The sequence below is a fragment of the Nesoenas mayeri genome (assembly GCF_963082525.1).
Source record: "Nesoenas mayeri genome assembly, chromosome: 3".
NCBI classification, from domain to species: Eukaryota; Metazoa; Chordata; class Aves; order Columbiformes; family Columbidae; genus Nesoenas; species Nesoenas mayeri.
The window spans coordinates 6,758,749-6,785,536 of NC_137544.1; the positions used below are offsets into that span (position 1 = coordinate 6,758,749).

Sequence of the window (26,788 nt, forward strand, 5' to 3'; positions counted from 1 at the left end):
GCTGGGACGTTGGCTCCGGGGAAGCCGGAAGAACCAGAGCCGGGAGAACCGTCGGGCGATGCTGCCCCGGCAGCTTACCCGACCGCTGCTGTCGGCGGCCTCGCACCCAGCCCCGCCCTCACACTGCTGCTCGGCGCTGGCCAATACACGCCAAGCCTTACGAGCACGCCCCGCCCCGAGCGCCCGCTCTGCCAATGGAGGCTAAGAGAGCTGCGAGGGTTCTCCCCATACCCCGCCCCCCGGCCGGTCCGCTACCACACAGCAGGCGTGGAGCGCTCCACTTTGGGCGAGGGCAGCTCCGCTTTGGGCGAGGGCAGCTCGGCTTTGGGCGAGGGCAGCTCCGCTTTGGGCGAGGGCAGCTCCAACAGGCTCCAGGCTGATCTCTGCGGTTCCAGTGATAACCTCTTTCTTTGGGGCGCCTACGAGGAGTCTCAGTTTCGCAGGAAATGCCCGATGTATTAGCTTGCTCCGCCACTCCTTTTTCCCTTCCCCCCCTCTTTCCCCGATCAGAATGGACTCGACCACTCAGGCAAGCCGCATAACGGCTCCCCGCGGGTCACGTGGGCGGCGCGTGGCCCATAAGGCCGGGGGTTGGCGGCCATTTGGGTTCGTCTGGGCAGCGAAGGTGGCGGGATGAGCTCCGGGCCAGCGATGAGCTCCGGGCTGGGGCTGCCCGCCCCCGGCACCACTATGACTCTGCGGGTCTCTGCCGTGGGCCTGCGCCCTGAGGTGCCCGTGGTGCGGCTGTGGGGGCTGCAGGGTGAGCGTAGCGCTGCCTACACCCGCCTCAGGCGCGAGGTGCAGGTGGCGGTGGGGCCACGCGTGGCCGCTGCCCCGGGCCCTGCCGGGCTGGCGGGTGATGGGGTTGAGCTCTGCCCAGGAGACCTGGCACTGGTGGAGGTGGTCGGGATGTGGTACCGCTGCTGTGTGGTGAGCCGTCGCGGCCAGGACTATCGCGTGTTCCTGCTTGACGAGGGCTGCACCATGGTCACGTCTGCCTGTTACCTGGCGCGGGGCTGCAAGGAGCTTTTCCTTTTGCCCCCTGAGGTGCTGGGCTGTATTGTGGCTGATGTCATGCCCTCCGGAGGGCCCAGGGTGGCAGCCTGCGGGGATGCGCCGATCTCCACCTGGACAGTGGAGGCCATGGAGTTCCTCAGCCACTTGCATGGCAAAGAGGTGTCTGGTCTGGTGCAGGAGGTGATGACCCCACAGCTCATCGTGCTTGAGCTGCCCCAGCTTGTGGTCCAGATGCAGCACCTGGGACTGGCCAGGCAGGTCACTCGCAGTTGTTTTTGCCAGGTGCTCAAGCGCTGTCTAACTTTTGACTACTTAAGGAACCAGCTCAGGCTGCAGCCTCCAGCATGTTCCCTTGTATCTTCTGCAGTGCCACAGCTTCGCCGTATTTTGTTCTCGTACCAGCCTGTGTCACCTGCTTTGGATTACTTCTACCCACAGCTTCAGCTGGGTGTGACGGAGCCTGTCCTAGTGACCCATGTCTCTGACCCACACCACATCTACTGCCAGTTGCAGTGCCTGTCTCAGGAGATCCGTTGTCTTTCTGATACCATGTGCCACATGTATGAGCAGTGGGAGCAGGAGTTTTTGCCCAAAGTGGGCTCACCCTGTGCTGCCCGTGACATTGATGGCCGGTGGTACCGCGCCCTCCTGCTAGAGCTTATTGTTGGGGAGCAGGACCAGCAAGTGGCTCTGGTGATTTTTGTGGACTATGGCAGGAAGGAGACTGTGACCAGAGCTAACCTGCGCCATTTGCCTGTTGAGTGTTTCCGTATGCCTGTGGTGACTTACCCGTGCGCTCTTCAGGGTGTCTCAGACAGGGGTTGTGGCTGGTCTCCGTCGCAGATTAATGAGCTGAAAGCATTGGTACTAGGCAAAGGAGTGAGCGCTCACATCAGAGCCTTTAACTCCTTTGAGCATCTCTATTCTGTGAGCCTCTATGGGGAAAATGGCATCAACTTGAACCATCTTTTTGGGGTACAGGCTTGCTGCCTGGTCAGAAGCCATACACAGGTTGGCCAGACTGAGGCCTGGGAGCAGCTAGAAGCAGAAGAACCCACAGCTGAAGGACTGAAGCTGCCACCAGGAACACCTCGCATCTCTTTAACGCACAGAGATTTGGCCTCTGTACCTGGCGTGCATCTGAAGTTGGGTGTGTTCCGTGACGTGCAGGTCTCCCATCTCCAAGACCCATCTGAGTTCTGGCTGCAGCTCCATGAGCATCGCCAGCTCTTCAGGCAGCTGCGGCAGAGCATGTGGAATTTTTACTCCCATGCATCGAAGCTGGACGGTGCTGGGTTGGACCTACAGCCTGGATCCCTTTGTTGTGCCCACAGGAAAGAGGGTGGTTTTGATCGAGCGGTGATCACCAAGGTGCTGGACGATGGGGTAGAAATACACCTGGTGGACAGAGGCAGCATGGAAACTGTAGATCGGTGTGCGGTAAAGGAGCTGCTCCCTCGGTTCAGAGAACTACCTGCTTTAGCTCTCAAGTGTTGTTTGGCAGATGTTTCTCCTCTGAGAGGGAGTTGGAGTGAATCATCAGTGTCTACCTTCAGAGAGATTGTGCTCAACAAGGGACTAAAGGTTCGTTTTTTGAGCGTGCAGTGTGACAAGCATATGGTTGAAATTTTTGGCGAATCCCAATTAGGAGAGAAGAGTGTAAGTGAACTCATGGTGCAGGGAGGGTATGCTGAGTACCAGAGGTGTGAAATACCTGAGACTCCCCCTAAATCATCTGGTAAGGCTGTGAGCCAGGCCTCTTCCCCAGCACATGCTGGGGGTGAAAACCAAATAAATGCAGAGAAGAGGCTCAGAAAAGAAGCTGATCTGAAGAGAAGTGATAGAGCACTTAATCCTGATGTAGCTGTGGTGGTCAGAGAGAAGAACCCCTTTGTAGCCACTCAGAATTCTAAAAGTAGTGAATGTGTTCCTGCTCACGAATTTGAGGATAAGGAAAACCTGCCTGTACCTTTGAAACAGAATTATGTGGAAATGAGGCCAAGTTTCTCTTACGGAGGTCAGTTGGAAGTGGGAAGTACAGTTAATGTAGTTGTGTCCTATGTTGAAAACCCTAGTTATTTCTGGTGTCAGTTAAGTAGAAATTGCCATGACCTTAAGGTCTTAATGGCTGAAATTCAGGAGTATTGTAAAAATTCATCCCCTCTGCATGCTTGGCCGAATTCTGTATGTTTAGCTCAGTACTCGGAGGATGAAAAATGGTACAGGGCTTTAATTATTAGTGAAGTCTCTTCTGCAGAAAAAGTAGAAGTCATTTATGTTGACTATGGCAACAGAGAGCTGGTCTCGTTAACGAACCTCCGCGCAACTAATGAACGCTTTCTGAGGTTAGAGGCTCAAGCTTTCAGGTGCAGCCTTTACAACTTAATCCAACCGAATGGGCAGGATCCTTTTGCTTGGGATACAGAAGCAATTCAGGTTTTTCAGGAGTTTGTTGATAATTCATCATCTCAGTTTGAACTGAAATGTACAATATTTGCTTTGGCTTCCATAAACAATAAGGAGCTATTCAACATTGTAGATTTAATGACACCTTTTCAGAGTGCTTGCCAGTTTCTGACTGAGAGAGGTGTGGCCAGACCTTTATCTCCTCAAATGCCTCTGGTACCTTTGCTTCGGCTTCATTCTTATTACTATTCCATGCATGGTATCAAAATTGGAAGTGAGGAAGATGTTTATATTACACACGTCAGTGATCCGTGGACATTTTACTGCCAGCTTGAAAGATGTGCAGATGCCTTAGCACAGCTTACTGATAATATAAGTCGCCTAAGTGAAACAATGAGCGGCTTAGAAAACTCGCAAAAGTCAGAGAGCTTGTGTCTAGCAAAGTATACTGACAATAACTGGTACAGGGGAGTAATTGTGAAAACAAAACCTCATACAGAGGTCTTCTTTGTGGATTTTGGGAACACAGAGACAATAGAGAGAGATGATCTGCTTCCTTTACCCAGTGATGCTTATGATATCTTGCTTTTGCCAATGCAGGCCATAAAGTGTTCCTTATCTGATATATCTAATGTTCCCAAAAAAACTACGCCATGGTTTAAGCAAGCTGTCCTGGAAAGGCAATTAAAAGCAATAGTAGTAGCAAAGGAATCTGATGGTAAACTGCTGGTTGAGTTGTTTGATGGTAATACTCAAATTAATGCGAAACTGAAGGAGCAGTTAAGCTTAACAAACAATACGGAACCCTGTATGGACTTAGAAAACGAAACTTTGTGTTTCAGAAATACAGATGCAATTGAGAGGAAGGAGGCTTCAGAGTCCCCTTTAAATACAGGTAGGGCTCTTGAAGGGAATGAAAGCAGATTTGAAGCCCAGGAAGGAAGGGAGATTAGCAAAAGACACTTCAAAGAAGATGTAAACCTTTTCCAGCCTGCTACAAAGGGAGATCTGGCAGCTGGATTACTGGAATCTGGTGAAAAGTTTAGCAGTAAGAAGGAAGATTTTTTGTTAAATAAGGCAGGGGAGGAACCTCTTTTCTCTGTCCAGATGGATACACAGTTAGATATTAAATATGATGCTGAAGGCAGGTGTGTAACACCTGATGTACTGCAACAGAAGGTAGTGCCAGCTCTTAAAGTGTTAGTGTATGTGTCTCATGTAAATGATCCGTTGGATTTTTATGTTCAGCTAGAAAGCGATGAGGCTCAGCTTAACAGCATTTTGGAAAACTTAAACAATAGAACACAAGCAGAGAACCCTTGTGGACAACCTTTCCAAGCAGGAGACTTAATCAGTGCTGTTTATTCAGAAGACAGCCTATGGTATCGAGCTGTAGTAAAAGAGAAGACTTCTGACAATTTGATAAGTATACAATATATTGATTATGGTAACACTTCAGTAATCAATGTCGATCAAGCACAGAGACTCCCTGAAGACCTGTTGTCTATCCCAGCAATAAGCATTCACTGCTTCCTAAGCGGACTTAAATGCAAAACCAATATGGACTGGGCAGAGAAAGCAGTTCTTTGCTTCATCAAGAGAACAAGGGATGTTCTGCTTACGTGTGAATTTGTAGAGAAGTTTGAGGATAAATGGGAGGTTATTCTCAGTGATAATCAAGGTATAATAACAGTGGATTTAGCTGATGAAAGCCTTTCAAGTAGGGAAAGATCTTGTTCACCAGAACTTGATAGGGAAAACAGTGACTTGGTAACTGTGTGTGAGCCTTTGCTTCCTGAGGCACAAAATGAAATTCCCAATGTGAGTGACTGTAAATCATTTATCTGGAAGTTCCCAGAGGCAGGTCAGACTGTAAAAATTTATGTCACGCTGGTAAATAGTCCAGAATATTTTTGGAGTTGCAGTGCTGATGCAGAATATATGAACTATATAAAGCAAAAAATAGAGGAAGCTGAAAACCTTGGGCTACACTCCTTGAACTACTGCAAATCTCGTATTAGGAGTGGTGATATTTGTCTAGCAAAAAGTAGTCAGGACGGAAAGTTCCGCAGAGCTAAAGTCAGCAACATAAAAGGTGACAGCGCAGTTGTTCGACATGTGGATTACGGAAGCGAGGAATGTGTAAGCTTGGAGGTCGTCAGACAGATACCATGTGAATTGCTCGAAGTACCAAATCAAGCATTTGCTTGCTGTCTGTCAGGCTTCAGACCCTCAGAGGGCTCATGGCTTAGTGAAGCTAAAGAGAAGTTTTATGATCTGACGAAAAACCTCTTATTGGAAGCTGAAGTTATAGAAACTCGGGAAGATAAAGCTGCTGAAGTTCCTCTGTCTGTTGTCAAGCTGGAAGCTTCTGGGAAGAGCATTAATGAAGAGATGAAGTTGTTTTGGAAGGCTAATGAAGGAGATGATGGCAAGGCTTTCTCAAATGTTGTGAGCCCATTACAGGAAAACAGATGTTCCGACAATTATATGGGTCTTTGTTTGGAAAGAGAAGCTACTGCTGTTTGTGGATTAGCTCAAGAAGAAAGCGAAAGTGCTAGACTTTGTTCTGGACTTTTCCTGGGTGTGACTTCTGAGTGTTCAGATACTGTAGAAACAGATGTGTTGGTGGAAGCTGTTGAGTGTATGTCTGGCAAGGCTGATGATGGATGTGAAACAGCTGAGTGTCAAAGCAGCTTTGATAAGGAGACACCTCTGTCTGAAGGAGAGAGTGAAAACAATGTGTTACTAGAACCAATGAGAAGCTGCAGGCTTCGTGTTTTGGGGAGTGAAATGAAAGCTGCAGAACAAGAAGTATCTGAAGTAGCATTTCAAGAGGATGCTGAGCTGAAATCACAACTGGCAGGCAGTGCTTCATCAGCCAACCTTTTCCTGGGAAATGAACCACCGCAAAGATTGCCAGTGCTCCAGGTACAGTCGTCTTCAAACGATGAAATGGGCACCTTAGTAGAACTGGACCAGTTACAAGTACAACCTTCATATGATGATTTAAATGAGCTCATACTGGAGCTAGAGGCCCTTGGAGTGCACTCCTCCTTTGGGGAAGAAAGGAAGGAAGCTCTGCAAACAGAGTCACTTGAAATGCAGACAGCTTCAGGGAGTGGAGCAAGAGAAAAGGTATTGGAACAGGAATTGTTTGAGCTCCCAGTTGTGAGTGAGGAGACGGGAGACTTGGCAGCTCTGAAATTTCTTCAAATCTTACCATCTCTCAATGAGAGCGAGCACTTGATGCTTTCAGGTAGTGATGGAGAGAAGACAGTAGAGCCGATTCCATCTGATGTTCAGCTTCTTTTGGGAGAGAAGGCAAAGCAATTGGAATTTAATTTGTCTGAAGTTCCTAAACCAGAAGCTATAGAAGAAGATTGGATGGAAGTAGAGCCTTGTCCCTTAAGACTGTCTTCATCTGGCAGTAGACCTGAGCAACAGCTGGACCTGAAGACCCATGACATGCTATCAATGCTGGGTGCTGAAATTGAGCAGCTTCTGGAACTGGTGCTGCCCGATGCGCAGCCGACTCAGGAAGACGGGGAGGAGGACTCGGTAGGGTTGGAACAGGCTGCGCTACAAAGTTCTGCGAATAGCGGAAGTCAGTTTTCATTTCTTGCAAAAGACTTAACGAATCAGAGGCCTGTTTGCGCTGGAAAATCCTATGACTGCATAGTTGAGAAACGTAAGGAGTGGCAGAAGAAAGATGACTGTTATGTGGAAGAATGGATGAAACAAGACTTGGCCGACTCATTTAAAGAATGTGGAAATACACATGTGCGGTCTTTAGACTGTAAGCATGGGGATGAAGAAGTAGGAAAAACGCAAAATGAGAACTTGGCTGACTGCAGTGCAGGTAAAGTATCTGATTTTAAGGAGTCAAATAATCAAAATATTGTGCACATTCAAACATGAGAATAGCTTTCTTGTAGAAAACAGATTTTTATTCCCTAATAAGTTAATATATTAGTGTTAACATCAGTATATTTTGGGTTAAGGGCATCAGACTAAGGGTAGTATCTCATGGATGATGTGACAGTCTAACAGCAACTAATCTTATCTTGAGAGGTTAAGGATTTTATGATTGGGAATCTGTTTCTGAAAGTGAAATGCGTTTTTCAAGAATGTTCATGATGCCAAATTTTTAACTTTCAAATATTTATTACATAGTTCAGAGCGGGGCAGGGGAGTATGGAAGCAGGGTTGTGAGGCATGAAGAGTTTTTTTGGAGGGGTTATTTTTGTGTGTGTATTAATTTCTCCCTCATTTATATGTCATTTTTGTAGGACATGATGACTATACTTGTAATCTGAAGGGCTTTGCTGTTGGCTCCAAATGTGTGGTGTGGACCTCTCTAAAATGGTGCGAGGCTCGCATTTTGGAGGTATCTGATAAAGGTACCAGGGTAAGTATATTTGGAAAACTCTTTTGGAATTCTTAAGATCTGGCCCTTCTTTGGTCTTCCTCCAAACTTTGAATATTTTACAGAAGTCTGTTACACAATTTAAGACTTAATATTGCGAAGGCTGATTCTGGACTTACAGAATATATAGAAAAAGCAGTGTTTCAAATGTAGATGCTGTATGTCAACACTTGATACTCTCTTCACACTTTATTTCCATGCGTTGACTGGGAAGACTGAAAGATCTGTTCCAGTTTGAGATACATCCTTGTGTGTGGTTCTCTCTGGCTTGCAAATTACTGTTCTGTGGAGCCGTGTTACCATTAAATGCTTAGGAAATCTGGCATTATTTTACTGATGTTCTGAGGAATGAGTGCTAGAACAGTAGAAACTTGGGAAGAAACTTAATTTTTCCTGTAATTAATAGTGAATACATAACTATTCCTACTTCAGTGAAATATGTGGTGTATTAGTGGTTGGTGGGAGTGAACTTTAACAGTAGATAATAAACTAATGGGCTGCCTTGTTCTACTGCTGTTTAAGCCACAGGATAATGAGTTTTCCTCCAGTTTAGAGTGGGGGGTGTGTATGTACACATCTTTAAGTTGTAATTTAAAGTTGCAAATCCAAATGGTCATTTCATAACAGTAACTATTTGGAAGATTGAATGCCTGAGATCACAGAAGCCAGTCTTTTTGCTAGTAAATTCCTTAGGTATCTAAAGCCAAGCTCAGCTGTATTCAGATAAGTGTCAGCATCAGGTATGTAGTGATGTCCCCTGTTCATCCGTTTCCTGCTGGTTCTGATCTAGTAGGTGTTTGCCAGCATTGCTCTCTTGCCACTTGTGGGTTAGAAGCCCCTGAGAGCCTTGAGCAGATTCAGTAGCGATATTCAGCCTTATTAGAGGCTGACTTGCTCTGCCTTAAAAGATCCAGGCTGAAAGCCCTCTCAAAGGTAGAGAGTCCTCAGTTGCGTTTTCCTACTACTATGTCTCATTTGCTGAGTGTATTTTCAGGATCCACTGCTGTGTGAGGTACCATTTGGCTCTGTCTCTACAGGTCATAAATCTCTCCAGTGGAAATGAGGAGATTGTGGATCCTGAGAATGTCTGGAATGGTATTCCTGACTGGGCTTGCAGATCATCTGAGGTACGGTGGTGTGGAAACAGACTGGGCAGAACAATAACAATTTTGTTAAATTGTGATTCTTCTTCTGTCACCGTGAGAACAGGAAGGCAAAGTAGCATTCATCTAAATTTGTGCATTGATGCCAACCACTAGAAGCCCCTCGGTTCCAGAAGGACAGGGAACTGCTGGAGAGAGTCCAGCGCAGGGCAACAAAGATGATGGAGTGGAGCATCTCCCTTATGAGGAAAGGCTGAGGGAGCTGGGGCTCTTTAGCTTGGAGGAGACTGAGGGATGACCCCATTAATGTTTACAAATATATAAAGGGTGTCAGGAGGATGGAGCCAGGCTCTTCTCAGTGACAACCAATGATAGGACAAGGGGTAATGGGTACAAACTGGAACACAAGAGGTTCCACTTAAATTTGAGAAGAAACTTCTTCTCAGTGAGGGTAACTGACAGTGGAACAGGCTGCCCAGGGGGGTTGTGGAGTCTCCTTCTCTGCAGACATTCAAACCCACCTGGACACCTTCCTGTGTAACCTCATCTGGGTGTTCCTGCTCTGGCACGGGGATTGGACTGGATGAGCTTTCGAGGTCCCTTCCCATCCCTGACATTCTGGGATTCTGTGAAGCACAGTTATTTTTCTTTAAGGCATCATATTGTCCTTCCTTCTCTAATAGATCTCTATGGAGACTATAGGAATCTGTATAAATGTATTATATAACTGACACAGTTTATGTCAGCTGTTTTACATAGATGTATATAAACTGTCAGCCATTTGGCCTCAGGACTGTGAATTCAGTCTGGGAATAGATGAATGAAAACAGCTTGAAGGAAGAAACATTACTGGAGGAGTACTATTAATAAACAACTGTAGAACAGTGCTGATATGTGGCTTTTGACAGATGGTGCTAGTGAAGTATGTAACTGTTAAATCATGAAGAATACTTGTGTTACAAAGTAATTAGGAAATGATAGTACGTGTTTTACCTGTGTCCCCATGAAGTACCAACAAATGAAAATATGACGACCCAAAACTGGGGTCACCAGCCATACTACTGATGGGAACAGAATGAATTTTCAGTTTATTCTTCACATGCAGTTTTTGCATCAAAGCAAAAAGTGGGCAGAAGACTTCTGTAGTGAGTTACAAGGGGGACATACAGTGGTAAATAGAGTCCAGCAGTGTTAAAGGAAGCACCTGAATGGAAACCTATCTTGGCAGTAGTGCCAGCTTCCTAACAGAATGTCCTTTTGTTTAGGCAATAACCCCTGCAACAGAAAACTCGCAGTTTTCACCAGAGGAGTCCTTGCTCCAAGGTAAGACTACCTTAAACCTCCCAAAGAGGTTGTGTACTCAGTGTTTGGATGCTTTCTAATTTTCTAGAAAATGCTTCATTTTAGAAGATACAGCTGAAACACTTTCTTTTTGTGGATGTGTTTAATACTGTTGTAGTTTTCCTAGCAGCATTAGCTTATGTACTATCAGTTTAAAGATGAATACACGCAATGAAAGCTACTATGTCTTGATTAGAAAAAAATGTAGTATTTATTTGATGTAGTGGGTTGAGCCTCATGGACAAGCTGTGGGGGTACACCTAAGTTATAGATTTTTGGATAGAGTTTTCAGGATCGATCACCAGCTTGCTACTCTTGATCACGTTCCTGAGGCAAGGTGAGAAACTGCTGCACAGATTCTAATATGCGCTATAGGTTGGGATTTGAATGCCAAAATCCCATAATCTTGTTCTATGAATCTAAACCTATAATAATACCATGTTAATTGTTGTAGGGATAGTTTGTGAATCGTGCATGTACTTGTTCATTAAAAATTGTGTGTTTTGCCAGTGTTACTGGCAAACGCCTGTTCTGTGTATCAAAGGAAATAGTACAGGTTCTTTCTGACTATTATTTCTGTAATCTAAGGAATTATAGAGTAGTTGTGGTTGAAAGGGACCTTTGGAGATACTCAAAGTAGGCTCAACTAGATAGGTGGCTTCAAACCTTCCTTTTGGGTCTGGAATCTGTCCAAGGATGAGGGCTCCAGAACTGCTCTGGGCAACTTGTTCCTGTGTTTGACCAGTGGTTGCCTGATGGAGACTGAAGTAAGCTTAAGTAGAGACAGCATTTGTGTTTTCAGTGATTGAATTGGGCATTGTATTTCAGCCCAACTGTACTGAAAGCTGACTGGTTTATAGATAACTAGATCTCAGTTGCAGGCATTATTATTTGTTACCTCTTGGGCAAAAAAGTAGTTAAAAAAACTCAATTAAAATGTTAAACTGGTGAGTCTACAAATCATCACTCAAATGCAGCATTATTCTTCATCTTGATGTTGCTGGTTTTGATAATACTTTTACGGTTTTTACCACACAATTTTATCCCTTCCCCTGACCTTTGGTTGCTAATTATTGTCCAAATTTGCCCACTGTGTGTTCTTGAGCACTTTGCCAATGTTAGTGTATCCAACAGGCAGGAAGGGCGAGTTTGGTTCACGCAGCCATGTGGCACAGAATTTGATACTGCTGCACATGTAAGACACTGCCTGCAAAGGCAGTTTGAGTAGAAGGTACCTGATCCACAGGATGCCCAAACTCCTGCAGGGATGGAGTGTCTTGAACTCGTAACTTGAACCTGGGAGCACTGCTTGCTTCATTTTCTTGGGCAGTTCTGTTGTTTCAACTGTCTTATCCTTATATGATAACTTTGTAAGTGTAGTCTTTCAATATGGTCCAATGTTTGATGACATTTAGTCTGAAGCCTTGTAAAGCTATGACTTGAGATAGTAATGTATTTATACATGTTTATAGAAACATCTTGATGGGTCTGATTTGTTTTTATTCCCTGTAGAAAAGCAAACTGGCTGCAGTTCAGATTTCACTGAAGATCCTAATGTTCTCTGACATTCCTGAAACCAAGTGACATGTTCACCACGTGAAGCTGAACGAATACCAGGGTACATATGTTTTCATGGGAACAAGAATACAAAGCAAAGCATCGAGTGTTCTTTTTCTACTGAACTGTACAAATGCCTGCCACTGTCATACCTCCCTCTCATATTTTAAGTCTACCACTAGTGCTTGTTGGTAGACTATTACTGTCAACTTGGCTTCTTATAGCTGCACTTTCTTTACTTAAATAAGAATTTGCCTTGACTGGCATTCCTTACTGCATGTGTGTGTGCACTGACTTGTATCTAGCTGTTGGTGGGTGATTCTTGAACAAAGGTTTCTTGTGGGTTGCTGTATAGGCTACTGTGGTGCACAAATGCTGCTTTCTCATGTTTGCTTTCTGAAAAGTTCCATTGTTGAATGGTATGGGGGGGTTGCTTGTTTTGGGGTTTTCGTTCCTTTGTATTCTTTTTCCTGAGAAAAGTTGATGGTATCTTTTTTTTGGGGGGGTGGGGAGGAGGTTGGGTGTGTTTTTTCTGCTGTAGGGGAACACAGCTGTTTTGGGTTTAAGTCTTGCATTTGGTGCTGTTATAAAGCAATGGAAGAAGCTGGAATAAAGCTTTGGCTGGCATATACTGATCAGTGTTTTGTTAATGACTTGTGTTCTTTCCCTGTGAATAGGCCCAAATGTGTGCATACCAAGCATCAAGTGTACCACTGCAGTTAGGTGTAACCAACCACATTCTGCTGTTACTGGTTCTGTTTTAATGCTAAATGACTTCAGAGCACAGTGAACTATGGTGAACGCTTTAAACATCACAGTCATGTACAAAATAGAACTTGTATTTATGATACAGCTTAATTGCACTAATGAAAGATGAAGCTTTTCCTATTAATATAAATTGGGCCCAGCAGAATGGTTTTGCTGCTGCATGTGTCCAGGGGAGTAAGGGCTTTGTAAAACAGGTGCATCTTACCCCACCCTTTATTCTCCACCTTGTGTTGAAAACGAGTTTCTGCTTTCCAGTCCTGTTCTGCGCTCCTGTATGGCACAAGTTGTTTTTTAGGTGCTATGGATTTTTCACGCTGCTATAAAGTTGTAGAAACCCACCTTCCCTGACAAAGTAATAGTCTGGCTGAGTATCACTGTAGATTCCCCGTGTTAGTTTGCTCAGTAACAGACACACTTGCATGTTGATTCTCTTAACAGAGATAATACATGATAGTAGGCTGGAGAGAATTTAATTAGATTGTGAAAAACAAGTCTTAGATGTTGTTGCAATCTCATGTTAACATCACAGATGATTACATAAATATTTAATTACACTGTTAACTGCTTTGCTTGTTCTGCTTGTTTCAGTTGCTTTGTTTGTAACCTGATTTTGAAATGAATAGGCTACAGTTAATAGTCCTGCTTTTTGCAAGGCTTATTCCTTTCGAAGTCACTTTTCCATGTGGCAGCTTCAAAGAGTTTAGTTCTAAAAATCAGAGCCCTCTTAAGCCAGCCTCATAGTCAACTGCTTCTGCTGACAGATACAAACAACAATGCTGGTACCTGGACAAAGACAAGAGTCTGGAGAGTATTACAACCATGAAAGACTTCCAGGTGATGAAGCAATGCTTACATTGTCCTTTTTAAAGAGAGTGGGAGAAGTGACACATCTCTTCTGTAATTTCACCTACAACAGCATGACTGACAGTGGTAATAGATTAACAAGAGAGGCACTGCCTGGAGCTTTGCCTAAGGAGAGTTAGAGCTGCTACAACAAGAGTGACCACTTCAGCAGCTTTTGGAATGGAAACATCCTTTGAGTACAGCAATAAACACAGATCTTAAGGGTGAGTGGATTAGGTTCATATGAGAAGGCCTGTGTCTGAACAGGCACCTTTCTCTGCTGTTATTTTAAACCATGTCCTGTGACTCTTACTGCAATAAGACAGTTTTGAAGACCTTCAACTGGCACCTCTCAGACCAGAAGCAGTAAAACCCTCCAAATCTCAGCTGTTGTCAGAGTACAGCTGAAACACTAGTAACTAGTAAGTTTAATGGTTTTTTTCTTACACTGCAAAGGCTTGCTTGATGCAAACTGACTTAAAGCTTGGTAAGCAGAACTTTAGTTGAATTCCTTGAAGCATAATCTCTCTCTCTCTCTCTGCAAACTTGGTTCTAAGGCAAAATCAGAAAGAACATTTAAATTACCATCGAGACATTTTCCCCTAGCTGCCTATAAAGCATAAGTTACCCTGTTGCAGTATTTCAGAGAAACCCATTAACTCATTCGAACTAAAACCTCTCTACATTTTCATTACAATGTAAGCTAATGCCTTATTTTTTTGTTCTTGTTCCACACCCCAAAAATCTGTGTAGGTGGCCAACGCTATCATGTGTCTGAGCAATGTCTGCCCAATATTAGTGTCCTGGTGTCCATGGCATTTTTCAGTACTTCTTTGTGTTCCTTATTCAGGTTCAGTTGCAGGTAAGTCAATATTGGTACCAGGAATAACATTGGGTCCTATGCCGTCCACAAGAGAATCCCACTTATCGAAGTCTTTATTAAGACCTATAAAATGGGGGAAAGAAAACCCAAGTTGTAATGAATTAAGTAGTCAGCTTTTTGCAAAGCTACACTGAAAAATTAAATTATATGATGGATAAATCAACTTGGAAAAGTAGGGGAGGGATGATGTTTTAAGGAAGGACAAATGATGTATTAGAACAAAACTATGTTCCTCCTCAGATCTGCTTATATTACAAAAGTAACAAACCTCTAGAAAGTCTCACTGTGGTTTTTCCTAAACTTACTTTTGAGGTTTTTTTTTTTTAAATTCTAAATGGAATGGTTATATTAAAAGCTTTGTAGGAATTAAGTATTAATTTAACTTTGTACTTTGATCTAAACAGTTACTCACTCAAATGTTTCTGCAGGAAGGCTAATGAAGCATGATTGCTTATATCAATAGCTTCATTTGGATCTATATCTCCTTTTAATTTGAAAAATCTTCCGATCATATCTCCACTCACAAAGGTGAAGTCAGGAAAGCTCTGATGTACTGTCCCCCTGCAAATTCACAATGATTAACAGGTTTATAAGAGTGCAGTCTTCTGATTAAAAGATGCCAGAGATCACACAGATTTCTTCAAAGACAGTCACACATCTAGCAGAAGACGAACCAGCTTAATCTCATGAGCACACAAAATTAGCAGCAAATTCTGTCCTGACCACAAAAGGGAGGAAGTTTTACACATGCTGACTGTAAGTCATCATACTTGCAATGGCAATAAAGCATAGGTTGGGCAAAACTTCAAGTTGTCTCTGCTCTAGTCAGGGCATCACTCCACACAGAACAATATTTAAGGTGTTCTGACACACGTGATGCATGAGGCCCAGAGCAAAACTTGTGCCCTAGGGCAGAATTACACACCCTGGAGTGTGTCAGACTTTGGGTTACTGGCTACTTTGAGAGAGGACCCTGTCTCTGCTCTATTGTTGTCTAATTTAAACATACAGTGAAAACCTGGACTGTCTTTCTGCAGTTCCATGTAACTGAAGAGCTCTAACAAGAGTAAAGATTCATCTTCAACCACAGAAATTATGGATTCTGGACAACTCACTTAATAGTGATCATTTTCTTGTTTGTGTCATTGGAGATGAGCTTGTTCATCTTCAAGATATTACTGGCCCACTGGAATTTTTCAGAGTTGATAATAAGCAGCGGTTGCTGGACACTGTTTTGGTAAACGTCATCACCTACTGGAAGCATCCATGGATCGAGGGCAATGCCACACCTGCCGACAACAACTACATATGGTCACAGAAGCAGAAAGCTTTGTATGGAAGTTCTCAGCATGCTTTGATTTGCGAGAGACACAGGAAAGAGAAACTCTCTTTGATAGTGAATGGGTAAACAGGTTAATTAATCATTTTGTCACAAAATCATCTCTGCTCTGGGGGAAGAGAACTGATCATTTATTGTTATTTGTTGGTCTCCAGTACCAGGTGCAGCTGGGCACAGGAGCTTCTGCAGGATCACACAGTATCACGATATAATATGATACGGCTATTATGTTCCACCCCATGCCCACAGTTGATAGAAGCATGACTTGAGAAAACAAGACATGCCAACCCAAATGTTTTTTGAAGAGCGAATTAGTAGTGGGGGGATCTTAGGTAAGGTCCCCTGCTCCAGACCTCTCAAGTGCCAAACATCTCTTGCCTTGTTTTGCATACTTACTTGAATCTTGTTTCTTTGCTGAGACTCTCAATAACTGTAGCACCGCCAAAAGAGTGTCCCATCACAGCTATTCTGCTATTATCAACAGAATCCTGTAGAAAAAATCCAGGTGCTGTAAGAGACTTTCTTTCCTAAACTTTTTTTAAGGGAACCATTTTTAGGTGATAGATCCTATTGAAGTAGGAAGAACATCATTTCACCTCCATGACAATCTATCCAGCTTGGGAAGAGCTGAGAATATGTTCACAGGTCTATGGTGTGATCTTCAGAATAATTTACAAGAAGCAGTTTAGAAATAAAAGAGGGAAACCAGAAACATTATTAGGCATTCAACAAAACACAGTCACTGCCTTTCACTCACCTTTAGGCTACTCCAGTCAAAGTTTGAATTTAGCACATTTGTTACTTTCTCTCCTGAATTGATTTTAAGAATGAGATCGAGAGCTTTGGTACATTCCTGCACTCTTTGCTGCACCTGGGGAGAAAAAGAAGTTGGGGAAGAGTGGTGGAAGGAATTATCAGAAAACTGTGAGGTTTGATGGCCCTTTGGACACAAGACTTGGGTGATTTTTTTTTTACCCGTAAGTGCCTGGTACATCAATGACTATTCTGAACTGCAGAATGGAACTGTAAAATGGAACGCTGCCAAAGTCTGACCAACAACAAAACTGACTTTTAGAGGTCCAGTGAGTTGAAGCTCTTGCGTAGATCTGCATGTGGAGGAATTTATCCTTATAATGTGCACCAAAGACCTTCCAACTCCTTCGTCCTCTCACTACGCAGAGAAGGAGTTGTTGGGGTGTGCAAAGGCTTAAGTTATACAGCCACAAGGAGGGCTGACTCGCTCCTCCTCCTCATGCTTGTTTTGATGAGAAAATGCCATTACATCACTTGCCTCATTTGCACAATAGTTTTGAAACTGAACTGCACTGGAAAACCCCCAAAAAAGAGACAGCCAGGGAGCCAATCTCATTTTACATATGTACACAACCTTAAAAAAGTGTAGTAAAGCTGTTGCAAATAAAGGTTTTCATTGTTCAGTATAAGAAGTGGTTTTGACTCTGTTATGTCAGTAAAAAAGGGCTTCAAAAAGAACCAAAGAACAGAGGCGTCCTTGGGAAGCGCAGTGTGTAGGCAGCCAGCGAGGTCTGTGCCTCACTGAATTTCAAATACATCTCAATCTCATGACTTCTAGTGAAATTTGCAGGCAGCGGCTTCTGGGGGTTATTTGCAAGCTCAGACATGATGTATTTAGACTCGTAAGTGGGATGTTGTACGCACACGGGAAATGACACTTGCACTGCCGTCTGTATGCCCAGGGAGATAAACACCTCCGGGCTGAGTTTGCATTAGCCGGAAGAAAACACTCCCATATTTTAAAGGGCAAGTCTATGCTTGGAGGAATCATAGAATCGTTTTGGTTGCAAGAGACCCTCAAGATCACAGAGTCCAACCACTAACGTCACACTGGCACTAAACCATGTGCCCAGGAACCTCATCTAAATGCCTTTTAAACACCTCCATGGATGGTGACTCCATCACTTCCCTGGGCAGCCTGTTCCAGTGCCTAACAACCCTTTCTATGGATAAATTGTTCCTAATATCCAATCTAAACTTCCCTGGTGCAACTTGAGGCCATTTCCTCTCGTCCTATCACCTGCTACATGGGAGCAGAGACCAGCAAGGAGCTCGTCAGTACGGTCATAACACATTTAGCATGGGTGCTGCTTATCAACAGGAAGTCTGCACTGTTTACATCGGTATAAACCATGTTAAAGTATGTTGAAGATGATGAAGCAAACATTCCCCTTAGAGCAGCCATGATTCATCTTGCCACCCAATGGTAAACAAAAGCTAAAGCAAGCCTAAGGCCACACAAACATTGGAATTCAACTCTGTGTCACTTAAAAGACTGGGCTAGGCAGCAAAAGCGTGAAGACGCAGAGAAGAAACAGAAAGTCGAGTGGAACCGGAGGAGAAACAGCTCACTTAAGCTCAACAATGCAATTTCATGAGAAAGGTTTGTTGAGGAAGTAGTTTATGTTCTGAAGAAAGCTGTTGTGGGCCTTCTCATCTTCAAGAACATAGGACAGACTTTTTAGCAGGGCTTGTACCAGGACAAGGGGTGATGGTTTTAAACTAAAAGAGGGGAGATTCAGGCCAAACATGAGGAAGAAGTTTTTTACACTGATGTTGGTAAAACACTGTCCCAGGTTGCCCAGAGAGGTAGTGGATGAACCATCCCTGGAGACATCCCAGGCCAGGCTGGACGGGGCTCTGAGCAACCTGATCTGGGTGAAGATGTCCCTGCTCATGGCAGGGGTGGCACTGGATGAGCTTTGAAGGTCCCTTCCAACCCAAACTATTTTGTGATTCTATGATTCTATGACTTCGTGCATTTTTATATATTCCCTGAGTTACGGCCAAAGGGAAAGTGGCTGAACACACACTGCTGCCTCACCCCCCAGAGCACAGACCCAGGGCAGGTACCTGCTTGTGGCGCCAACAACGCTCTTCCTCGCCGGTTTTTAGTTTCCTGTAGTAGATCCACTCCTTCTCCATGTTTGATGTAGACTCTTCTGGTTCAGAAACTGACTTTTTTTTACAATAATACGTTGCTGAAGCAGATTCATCTCTGTAATATCAAGAAAAGGTTCTTTCTGGGGATGTATTCTGTTTGGTTTGAGATGAAGTCAGCAGAAGTTTCAGATTTCACTTCTCTCATGAGATCCGGCTCCCAACCAGTGCTGCTGCAATCACAACTGAGTGTAGACAGACCTTCTAAATAATGCAATAACCCCACCAAATTTCCCACCTCCTTCATATTCTCCACGTTCTAACAATAAGAGAGGGAAAAATAGCATGCCTGAAGAATGATGAATGAGATCCACCCTGGGACGTCTCTTTCAAGGGCTTCTCTAAGCAAATCTCCTTTACTTAGCTAAGAGTTGAACTAGAAAAACAGGGGGCCTGGGCAGGGCTGAAGAAGATGTGTTAGTTTTTCTTTAAATGAAAAACAAAATCACAAGTTCTTCTTCAGCATAAATAACATTCTATTTGATGTGATTAAGCTTCTTTCCATCAGAACTCAAAAATGTGCAGTATACACACCTGTGCTCCACAGCAGCCACTATAAAGCCCTGAGAAGCCATCTCTATGCAAATTGCAGAATAGATCGTCCTGCAATCAAAACCACACTCTGGTGAGACACGTGCATATATAATTATATCAATTACACTTAAATGTTGACCACACTACATACGCCCCCATTCAGTATCTCTTCTGCTTGAATTTACCAGCCAGCAGAGCAAGCTTTTCTATGCCAGGCACAAAAGCTTGTTCACAAAACTTTGTTACTGTTTTTCTGCCTATTGAGAAAGAAAAACGCGAATGATTTTTAAAAAGCAACACACACGACACATTGCATCTTCAAAAAGTGCTATCCAAAAATCAACCAGCTCATCTTCACAATATGCTTACGGATGGGTGAATACTTTCATCCCTAAAATACAAAGGGAAAACCACAAATAAATACATCCACCCTGCTTTCTTTTACTACTGTTGATTTCAGTGGAGGGACACTGATACGCAGCAGCCTGCTCTTCAAATCTGTCTCAACTCCACATGGATCTCAACCTCCCTATTGAAAATCTGTTCAGAAGCATCCTTGGAGATTGTTGTCTCCATGGATGACGGAAATGGTTTGTCAACAAACTGCAGAATTACCGAAAAGCTCCAAGTCCATGGGAAAAAATGAGAAGCGGGTATTTTTCTCCCGGCTTAAAAGCAGCATTTGACTTTGCAGGACAGGTCACCGAACCTAGATGAAAATCAAAACATGTGTCATTATTGCTGGAATGAGAGAAGGTGTGTGTTCCTGTGGGAGAGAGCCTAAGAATCTGGTGACCACTGATTTCAGAGCGTTCATCTGAAGATAAGGTACCAAATCTCATCCTTAAAAAATGAAAGAGAAATATGGACCTGGTTCTGAAAATACTTTCTACTTGGCAGAAGATACTTTACTTCTCCTCCTCCCATCCACAGCCTAAAATCGTAAAAGAATAGATTTTCGGCAATAGTCAGGCATCCAGGTCTTGTAGGTGTTCAGAGCTTAGTATCTATCTGACCTTTCTGTATCTGCAAATATCCCTGTGGGATTTAAACCCCAACACGTAGGTGCAGCTTATCCAAGCTCTTCCTAGAGCATATTGTCAAAATACTCCTACTCATCCCAGCCAGCGAGCACGATTTTGCCTGAGAGCTCGTGTTCAGTCCTGCAGCGATATCAGGGTGCTCATGGAGCAGCCAGGCAACGACCCACACACAGAGCTCATGTCCTTGCACTAGTCAAGGAATAAACCCAAAACCTGGCTTACCAACGTAGTACTGGAAAAGCCTTTCTCCGACAACTCGGTACATGTTGAGGAAGTCAGAGAGGCCCTGGTAGTATTCCTTATCTGGGATCCACGCTGCTTCTTCATTATCTGTGGCATCGCATGGATAATACAGGCGCAAGAAGCTTCCCTGGGATTAGAGGAAAAAAACAATAAAAGGAAGTTTCACATTTATTTATATATGGCAGAGAAAAAGGAAGATAAAAACATTTATGTCAAGGGCTTCAGATGCAAGAATGACAACTAAAGAGAATTAAGAGAATCTCATGAGAAAATTATTATCCTATACAGGCTTTGATACCAATCCTATGTCAATCCTATTGTCCCTGCAATGAATTTAAAGTAGCACGACCTTTGGCATCCAGGTAGAGATACACATCACCGTCTCTAGGTTACCCTATGGCTAATTCAAACCGCTCCATTTAATCAAGTTAATAGTTATAATCACTCACTACCTCTACGGTCTATTGATTTCTGCATGTCTTGCTTCAACTGCACTTTTGTTTTAACAAGTCAAATCTAGGGCCAAAAAGAACATGAGCTTTGGAATAGAGTCCAGTGTCTTGAACACTAATTTACCAGTTTCATACACCACCTTTAACAAAAGCTTGTTCAATGAAGCTTGTTTCTATTTACTCATCAAACCTAACCTTTGACACAAAAACCATTGAGAATGAAATCATCAAACCTTCATTTATACAGGTAAGGATGTTAATTTTATCACAGAGTAGTCCCAGTGAACTTCCCCCGGTGACCAACTGCTTACTGGAAAGAGGTTCATTATCTATGCTTGAGAAAACTGTAACTATACAGATTGCTAATCTAAGAAAAACACATGGGCTGATGGCAAAGAGAAACTAATTGCTTCTTTGTGCTAATAAACTCAGTAAAGGAAAATCTATGAATAAGCAGTACAAACTGATCCCAAATTCCACTACACCTGGACAGTTCAAGGAGTAAAACCACAGTGTAAATGCAGCTGTATTCTCACAGGAAAATTAACAAGCAAGAGGATTTGAAATGGAAACTCATAAGTGAGCTCATTATCTGGCTAACATGTACCGTACTCATCTACTTGTCATGGTTTCTCTCTGTACTAACGGCTTGCAGAATTGACATCCTGTTCTTTTTCAGAAAGATAAAATTCAGAGAAGACATCTCATGCTTTACCCTGCAGCTGAAAAGCTACGTGCCCTCATCACCAATCCTGTTGGCATCTTTGTGATGAGAACAGCTACAGTCATATACAGAGTCTCCCCAGGAGCAGAAGGGAATCACAGAATAGAATCATAGAATAGTTTGGGTTGAAGGGACCTTCAAAGCTCACCCAGTCCAACCCCTGCCATGAGCAGGGACATCTTCACCCAGATCAGGTTGCTCAGAGCCCCATCCAGCCTGGCCTGGGATGTCTCCAGGGATGGATCATCCACCACCTCTCTGGGCAACCTGGGACAGTGTTTCACCACCCTCGTTGTAAAAAAATTTCTTCCTTATGTCTGGCCTGAATCTCCCCTCCTTTAGTTCCAAACCATCACCCCTTGTCCTGTTGCAACAGGCCCTGCTAAAAAGTCTGTCCCCATCTTTCTTACAGGTCCCTTTTAAGCACTAAAAAGCTACAATAAGGTCTCCCCAGAGCCTTCTTTTCTCCAGGCTGAAAGCGGTGGGGTCGATGGGAAGAAGCCCATGGGTCTCAGGGGGACACAGCTTCTTTGCAGTGTCTTGCATAGGGGAGTCAGGAAGACACCGCTATTAGGAGGAAGGAGGCAGTAGCCATGAGCAAGAATTGCAGCTGGCTTCTATCTGGTAAATTGAACCAGTTCCTGGAGACACGTGTTTTTTCCTGAGCTGTGCCCAGGACACATCCTACATTGGGACAGAGAGGACAGAAAGCTCAGCCATGCAGCATCCCTGCACACAGATGAGACGTTCTGTGTGATCCATCTGTTAAACTACAGTGAGTTGTTTCACTAACATAGTGGCTTAAATCCAAAGGAGACAGAACCAAGAGCTTTACCTCAACTGCATCTCCCGTCATCAGGTCCGTACATCCAACCGCGTGCGGTCCCTTTCCTTCTGGGATTCTGTAAAACCTCCCAGTGCTGCGGCTCCCCATTTCCATTGGTGCTTTTGCTGCTAAACCTGGGGAAAAACATAGACCAAATAAAAAGGCTGCCATGGCCTATGTGACCAGTTCACCCACCCCGAACAAATATTCCGTGTGTCGAAGGTCCAGGAGTAGGAAATTCAAAGCTGAGCTGATGAGAACCTCCTTATGAGAATCAGAAGCTGAAATCCCAAGTCGCCAGCCTGACTTGCTCTATCAGGGAATATTCTTGGAGAAGAGTGTCTTTAGTCCCGAGGGTCAGACACCATGCACCAAACCAAAAGGCAGGATGGAAACACCTGGCTGGGGAGGTCGAGGTGCAGAGCAGCGGCAGTTGTGCTTCCTGGGCATGAAGATGGAAGAAAAAGCGGAGAGTTTCAAACATGAAGGCAGTTCCTTCCCTGCCTGGCTATGACCTAGAGCTGCTCCTCCTCGGACGAAGGGCAGAGGGGGAAGAAGCTTTTGTGGTTACCCGGTAAACAACGCCGTCCTGCACGTCTGGGGAGAAGGACGTCATGGAGAAAAACAACGCATTTTTTCAAGAGGATTGGAGGAAAGGAAAGGAAAGGAAAGGAAAGGAAAGGAAAGGAAAGGAAAGGAAAGGAAAGGAAAGGAAAGGAAAGGAAAGGAAAGGAAAGGAAAGGAAAGGAAAGGAAAGGAAAGGAAAGGAAAGGAAAGGAAAGGAAAGGAAAGGAAGGAAAGGCTGCCTGTGCAGAAGAGGTTGTTGGGAAGGTCTGACCGTCCCCAGCCCGTACCTGGGGTGCCACGTCCGAGCCAGGCTGGCCCTGGGGGAGAGCAGATCGCGGGGGGCACCCGCCGCATCCCAGCCCTAGGCAGCCGCCAGGAGCCGCGTCCCCTGCCCCTCGCTCCGCCAGCCAGCTTGGGGCTGATCCGCCGCGTTTCCGTGGAAGAGACCCGGGGCCATCCTAAGGAGCTCGGCGGGCCCGCTCCCCCCAGCCCCGGGGCCGGGCGGGTCTCCCCGGCGGGGGGAGCGGAGGGCGGAGCGCGGCCGCTCCTCCCCGGAAAGGGCCGTTCTGCCGCCGGTAGCGCGGAGCCGCGTGTGTCGCCAAGATGGTGCGGAAGCTGAAATACCACGAGCAGAAGCTGCTGCGGCGGCTGGACCTGGTGAACTGGGAGGCGTCGGCGGGGAACTTGGCCGAGGTGAAGGCGCTGCGGCGGTACCGGCTGGGCCGGCGGGAGGACTACGTGCAGTACAAGGCGCTGGCCCGCGCCGTCCGCGCCTTGGCCCAGCGGCTCCGCGACCTGGGCCCGGCCAGCGCCGCTTTCCGCGCCCGCTGCTCCGCCGCCTTGCTGGAGAAGCTGTACGGGCTGGGGCTGCTGAACGACCGGCGCTCCCTGGCCGCCTGCGAGAGCCTCTCGGCCGCCGCCTTCTGCCGCCGCCGCCTGCCGTGCCTGCTGGTGAAGCTGCGGATGGCGCAGAACCTGCGCCACGCCGTCACCTTCGTGGAGCAGGGACACGTCCGTGTGGGGCCCGAGGTGGTGACCGACCCCGCTCTCCTCATCCCCCGCGCCGTGGAGGACTTCATCACCTGGGTGGATGCTTCTCGCCTGCGGCAGAAGGTTCTGGACTACAACCAGGAGCGCGATGACTTCGACCTGGCTGCGTAGGGGTGCGCTGGCTCACCCTCGGTTCTCTGCTCCTGCCTCTTGGGATACACGTGGGGTATAACCACAGCGGTGCCACCATCAGATATTTAAACCCCCCAAACACACCAGGAAGGGGAGCGAGGAGGGAGTGTATGCACTTCTAGTAAAGTATTGCTCTGTGCCTACCTCCCCTTCGCAGCTACCGGCTCCGTTCATCTGCATAAATAAACATCCCTTCCACATCCATCACTCCGAGAAAACATCTGATAACCTGGCTCCTTCATACTCACATCCTGTAAAGCAAAAGTGCTTCGAAAGGTCTCTGCCTGGACACAGTGGGGTGTCAGTGTTTGGCTGCTAATAATAACTGCTGGATGGGTCTTAAGCCCGGCTGAGCGGCTCTTTTAGGACTGAGATTGGCAGCTTTGCTGCTGCTTTTTTGAGAGGTTGCCACGGAAGATTGATGGTTATTCCATGAGCTGATGGGTGCGCAGTGACCAGAGGAGCTGCTTTTCTCTTGATATGGAGGAACATGTATATGGGGGAGTTGCAGGGGGTTGTTTGGGGTCAGGAGTAATGAGAAGGCCAAGTGCTGCCTTTCTGGAGCTGTAAAAATACAGCCAAAAATAGAATTAAAGCAACAAAACAAAACTTAATTTTCATGTGAATTTGTAAAGGGTAGTTTGATACTCTTGAGTTCAATGTCTTTGCTGTCTGGGGTTCCAGCTGACAACCATAATTTAGGGAGCAGGATCTGATGCGAGGTGTTGGAGCAAAAGCTGTCCTGACCATAACTGCAAATCTGGAGGGAATTCGGCACATAAGCCGAACAAAACCTGGTAGCTGAGGGGAGCCTCAGGCTTTCTGGGGCTGTTGGGATCTTTATTTTCCTTTGAAGAGCAGAAAAGCAAAAATAAAGCAGTTGTTTTAAGTTGCTGAAGAAATGTGTGTGATATTTGATGATGTAATTTCTTTGAGGGTTTCTTCTGATTTTAAAATATTCCGGTAAGCCCTGTTTGTCATCTTGCGGAACTTTTTTTTTATTAAATGTAATTTTTTTAATGTTTTTTTGCTGGAAATGCTCTCTTTCTGTTACCCAGGACTATGAAAGGATTTGGCAGGAAGTTTAGGAGTGGAGCCGTGACTGCCTGTCCCGAGTCCAAAGGGCTGGAGTTCAGCTGCAGCCACCACCCTGGCTCTGGATGCTTTAGTGTAGCTTTTCTGAATGGGAAAGGTGTTTAGTTGAAAGGTGTTTTGGGGTTATCAAATCAGGACCAGAAACTGTCATGAAATATTATAACTGTTTTTTGAAATGCAAACTAAATACTAAAATTCCTACCAGTCCCGTGAGCCAAATGTATTAAAGCAGAGCATTAACTTTTAAAGCAATAACACATATTAAAAAAAATGATACAAAAGAGGTAGGGAAACCATTTGCTTATCCTATGAACCACTCCTGTTTATGTTTGAATTTACTCCAGTAAAACATCACCTGTAGCACCTTAAAAACCTTTTTCTCAGGGCATGCACCTTGCTTATGGTAAGAAGCACAAATTGAAAAGACATTTCACATCTGAGGTGTGGCTTTTCTTAAATGCCTTTCCAGCTTTCATCCAGAAAAACATCATCGTTCTTTGGGGAATTCAGAAGGTGACTAAGTCAGGCGCAGGTAAATGTTGCATTTGCTCTGCTTTACTCTTTTGGGGGAATTTAAACAGCACAGTGACATGCCATATGCTGGGCATTTTACTACTCAAATGCTAAACTGGTGCTGTGTCCAGTTTGTCCAGCCCATGAAGGAACAGCACAAAAGGAAATCTCCACCTTCCAGCCTGTCACCCTCTGTAGTTTACATCATCAGCCTCTTTTTTTTTGTCATAAACCAACTTTTCATCATTCACCTGTGCACCTCCAGCACCTTCTGTAGCAGAAGATAAACAACCCTAAAACCTGTAGGCTGTTTGATTACTCTAGGGCGACTGAGGTTAATTGATTTCCCTATGGATGCTGTGGGATAACAGCATCCATCACAGAACGATAGGGATTGGAAGGGACCTCGAAAGCTCATCCAGTCCAATCCCCCCACCAGAGCAAGTTCACCCAGATGAGGTTACACAGGAAGGTGTCCAGGCGGGTTTTGAATGTCTCCAGAGTAGGAGACTCCACAACACCCTGGGCAGCCTGTTCAGTGTCTGTCACCCTCACTGAGAAGAAGTTTCTTCTCAAATTTAAGTGGAACCTCCTGTGTTCCAGTTTGCATCCATTTCCCCTTGTCCTATCATTGGTTGCCACTGAGAAGAGCCTGGCTCCATCCTCCTGACACTCACCCTTTATAAACATTAATGAGGTCACCCCTCAGTCTCCTCCAAACTAAAGAGCCCCAGCTCCCTCAGCCTTTCCTCACACAGAAGATGCTCCACTCCATCATCTTTGTTGCCCTGTGCTGGACTCTCTCCAGCAGTTCCCTGTCCTGCTGGAACTGAGGGGCCCAGAACTGGACAAAATATTCCAGATGTGGTCTCACCAGCACAGAGTAGAGGGGGAGGAGAACCTCTCTGACCTACTGACCATCACCCCTGCGCTCCTCCTGCAGTATTGGA

At 45.0% G+C, this 26,788-nt stretch overlaps 3 protein-coding genes across 4 annotated transcripts; 2 read left to right on the forward strand and 1 right to left on the reverse strand.

The window, feature by feature from the left end:
• Positions 1-651: 651 nt before the first annotated feature.
• On the forward strand, positions 652-11,861 carry TDRD6 (tudor domain containing 6; the record flags this gene model as incomplete). The annotated part of the gene is made up of 5 exons (XM_080341162.1): positions 652-7,285; positions 7,716-7,834; positions 8,890-8,979; positions 10,221-10,278; positions 11,809-11,861. 5 exons carry the CDS (start codon positions 652-654, stop codon positions 11,859-11,861), a joined length of 6,954 nt encoding a protein of 2,317 aa, XP_080197288.1.
• A 1,195-nt stretch (positions 11,862-13,056) lies between these two features.
• On the reverse strand, positions 13,057-24,379 carry PLA2G7 (phospholipase A2 group VII). Of its 2 annotated transcripts, none has more exons than XM_080342788.1 (11): positions 24,375-24,379; positions 22,491-22,615; positions 20,459-20,606; positions 19,809-19,902; positions 19,194-19,262; positions 18,573-18,717; positions 16,444-16,557; positions 16,083-16,174; positions 15,463-15,636; positions 14,760-14,908; positions 13,057-14,410 (listed from the first exon to the last, which is right to left on the reverse strand). In XM_080342788.1, exons 2-11 carry the CDS (start codon positions 22,593-22,595, stop codon positions 14,307-14,309), a joined length of 1,194 nt encoding a protein of 397 aa, XP_080198914.1. In that variant the 5' UTR covers positions 22,596-22,615; positions 24,375-24,379; the 3' UTR covers positions 13,057-14,306. The 2 variants fall into 2 exon arrangements, with proteins under 2 accessions (XP_080198914.1, XP_080198913.1); XM_080342787.1 differs by lacking the exon at positions 24,375-24,379 and adding an exon at positions 23,336-23,559.
• IMP3 (IMP U3 small nucleolar ribonucleoprotein 3) lies at positions 23,652-25,575 on the forward strand (the record flags this gene model as incomplete). Its single annotated transcript, XM_080342789.1, has 1 exon — positions 23,652-25,575. The coding sequence occupies one exon, from the start codon at positions 23,652-23,654 to the stop codon at positions 24,207-24,209; it is 558 nt and encodes a 185-aa protein (XP_080198915.1). The 3' UTR covers positions 24,210-25,575.
• Between the last annotated feature and the right edge of the window lie 1,213 nt (positions 25,576-26,788).